The 2759-nt window shown below is 63.8% G+C and overlaps 1 protein-coding gene across 1 annotated transcript in view; it reads right to left on the reverse strand.

Moving 5' to 3' along the window:
- The window catches only part of LOC103760501 (tenascin-X-like), a 37365-nt gene that overhangs the window by 34048 nt on the left and 558 nt on the right, over nucleotides 1-2759 (reverse strand). The window contains 4 exon segments of the mRNA XM_029958652.1: nucleotides 109-315; nucleotides 931-1059; nucleotides 1763-1960; nucleotides 2623-2758. Coding sequence (XP_029814512.1) covers nucleotides 109-315; nucleotides 931-1059; nucleotides 1763-1960; nucleotides 2623-2758 — 670 coding nt within the window.

The raw sequence follows: 2759 nt of genomic DNA on the forward strand, positions 1-2759 counted from the left end.
CCCATCTCCCCCACCTCCCCTCTATGTCCCATGGACCCCATTTCCCCATTTCCTCAATATCTCTGTGTCCCCTCCTGACCCCCCATGTCCTCCACGCCCCCCTGTCACCTTGAGGACGGGCTCGGACCGCCCGGGGTAGGTCACGTAGACGTCCTTGAGACACAGGCCTGGAGTCCTGGAGGCCTCATGGCCCCGGGGGGTGACAGGTGACAGTGTCCCCACAGGTGCCACCCACTTGGCCTTGTCCAGCAGCTCCAGGAGTGTCTCGGAGGAGCCGACAGCCTTAGCCAGGACTGGGAGGTACAACAGCAGGGCCTGGGGACACAGGGACACTAGGGGATTTGTGGACATGGGCATGGGGACAGGGAGGGACACAACCAGGAAGGCATGGGGACATGGCAGGGATTGGGGAAATGGAGGGGACATGGCAGGGGGGACGTTGGGGACTTGGGGGGGACATGGCTGGGACAGGCATGGGTACATGGATGGGGACACAGGGACATGGAAGGGGACAGGGGGACCTGGTAAGGACATGGCAGGTGCACACTGAGACACAGTGAGGGGACATGGGGAGGATCTGAGGACACGGAGGGGACACAATAGGGTTGGGGTTGGGAGAGCGGACAGGGATGGGGACATGGCCAGGAGAACACGGGGACATGGGGACACAGCTGGGAAGGTGTGGGGACACGGGGACATGGTGGGGGGACATGGGAGGACACAGTGTCCTCCCATGGGGAATGGGGCTGGGGACAGGACAGGGACACGCTGGGGACATACCGGGGACACACTGGGGATAGGTTGGGGACAGAATGGGGATACACTGGAGACAAGCGGGGAAAACATTGGGGATAGGCTGGGGACACAGGAGGGACAGGTTGGGGACACATTGAGAATAGGCTGGGGACACAGTGGGGACATGCTCCTCACATCCACAGCCCGGGTGAAGCTCAGGTGGCACATGAGGATGGTGACCAGCTCCCCAGGGGTGATGGTCCCCGCAGTCACCAAGTGTCCCCCCCTAAGGAGCAGCCCCAGCTTCATGACCAGCGTCGGGAACTGGGGACATGGGGACACAGGGTCACATGGGGTCACCCCAGCCCCATGTCACTGTGTCCCCCAGTCCCATGCCACCACGTCCCTGTGTCCCCCTGTCACCACATCTCCCATCCCTGTGCCACCCATCCCTGTGTCCCCATGTCCCCTGTCTCCATACCCTCTATCCCCATAACCCCATGTCCTCATGTCCCCCAGCCCCCTGCCACTTCAATCCCACATCCCCTGTCCCCCGGTCACCCTGTCCCCATGTCCCTCAGCCCCCTGCCACCATGTCCACCAGCCCTGTGCCACCTTTCCCTGTGTTCCCTGTCCCCATGTCCCCATCTCCGTGCCACTGCATCCAATGTCCCCTAACTCCCTGCTGCCACGTCCCCATGTCCCCTCTTATGCCACCCTGTCCCCATGTCCCCCAGCCCTGTGCCACCCATCTGCATGTCCCCTATCCGTGGATCACCATGTCCACGTGTCCTCTGGCCCTTTACCAATACACCCAACATCCCCATCCCCATGTCCCCATGCCCCATGTCCCTGGGCCCCCTGCCACCCTGTCTTCACCCCTATCCACCCTCACCCCCATTTCCCCCATTCCTGCATCCCCCATTCCCATGTCCCCATCCCCCTGCCACCATGTCCTCCGTTTCCATACCACTGTTCCTCATTCCCCCGTGCCCCCCATCCCTGTGTCCCCCCAGTGTCCACGTACCCCGCTGGCCCAGCGCCCGGCCCCATAGGCCAGGGCCTCTCCACATTCCAGCTGGTGGCCGTGGCTGAGGCGCTGCTGGACACGTGCGGTCACTCCGGCCTCATGTCCAAAGGCCCGGACGGTCCTCAGGGCCCCCAGTGACTCCACGGCCACCGCGGTGGCATCAGCCAGCGCCGCCCGCGCCCGCCGCGCCAGGTCCTGGGGACACACGGGACAGGGGGTCACCACAGGGTTGGAGGGCACAGAGGGTGGACAGGGTGGGGACAGGGAGGGGACAGAGGAGCCACCACAGAGTCACGGGGGGTTACAGAAAGCACACGGGGGTTACACTGGAGTCACTGCAGGGTCACTGCATGGGATCATGGGGGGACACAGAGGGAACAGGGGGTCACCCTGGAGACAGGGAGATCACCTCGAGGTCACCATGCAGATGGGGAGACAGGGAGGGCACAGGGGACAGAAAAAGGTGACAGTGGGCATTGGGAGGTGACAACAGGCACCAGGAGGGGACAGGAGGGACTTGGACAGAACCCAGGGAGATGATGAGGGGCCTTGGGAGGTGCCATGGGGTACAGGGAGGTGACCAGGGGTGCAGAGAGGGGACAAGGGGCCCAGGGAGGTGACATGGGCTGCAGGGAGGTGACAAGGGGCCCAGAAAAGTGACCGGGGTGCAGGGACAAAGGTACAGGTTACAAAGGGAGGTGACAAGAGGCCCAAGGAAGTGATGAGGATTCTGGAGAGGTGACGAGGGGCCCAGGGAGAGGACAGGGGCTGCAGGGAGGTGACACTGGGGACACAGATGTGACAAGTGGCCAAGGGAGCTGACGAGGTACTCGCAGTCCCTGTGTCCCTCTCGGTACCTGTTGGATGCCTGCGATGGCACGTGGCAGCAGCAGGAGGAGGGGCAGCACCAGGAGTGTGACCAGGGCCAGCAGCGGGGCCAGCGAGGCCATCACGGTAAGCAGGGCCCCGGCCCGGGCCAGAGCCCACAGCGCCG

The sequence above is a fragment of the Manacus vitellinus genome, unplaced genomic scaffold (assembly GCF_001715985.3).
Source record: "Manacus vitellinus isolate BGI_N305 unplaced genomic scaffold, ASM171598v3 scaffold_165_pilon, whole genome shotgun sequence".
Lineage (NCBI taxonomy): Eukaryota > Metazoa > Chordata > Aves > Passeriformes > Pipridae > Manacus > Manacus vitellinus.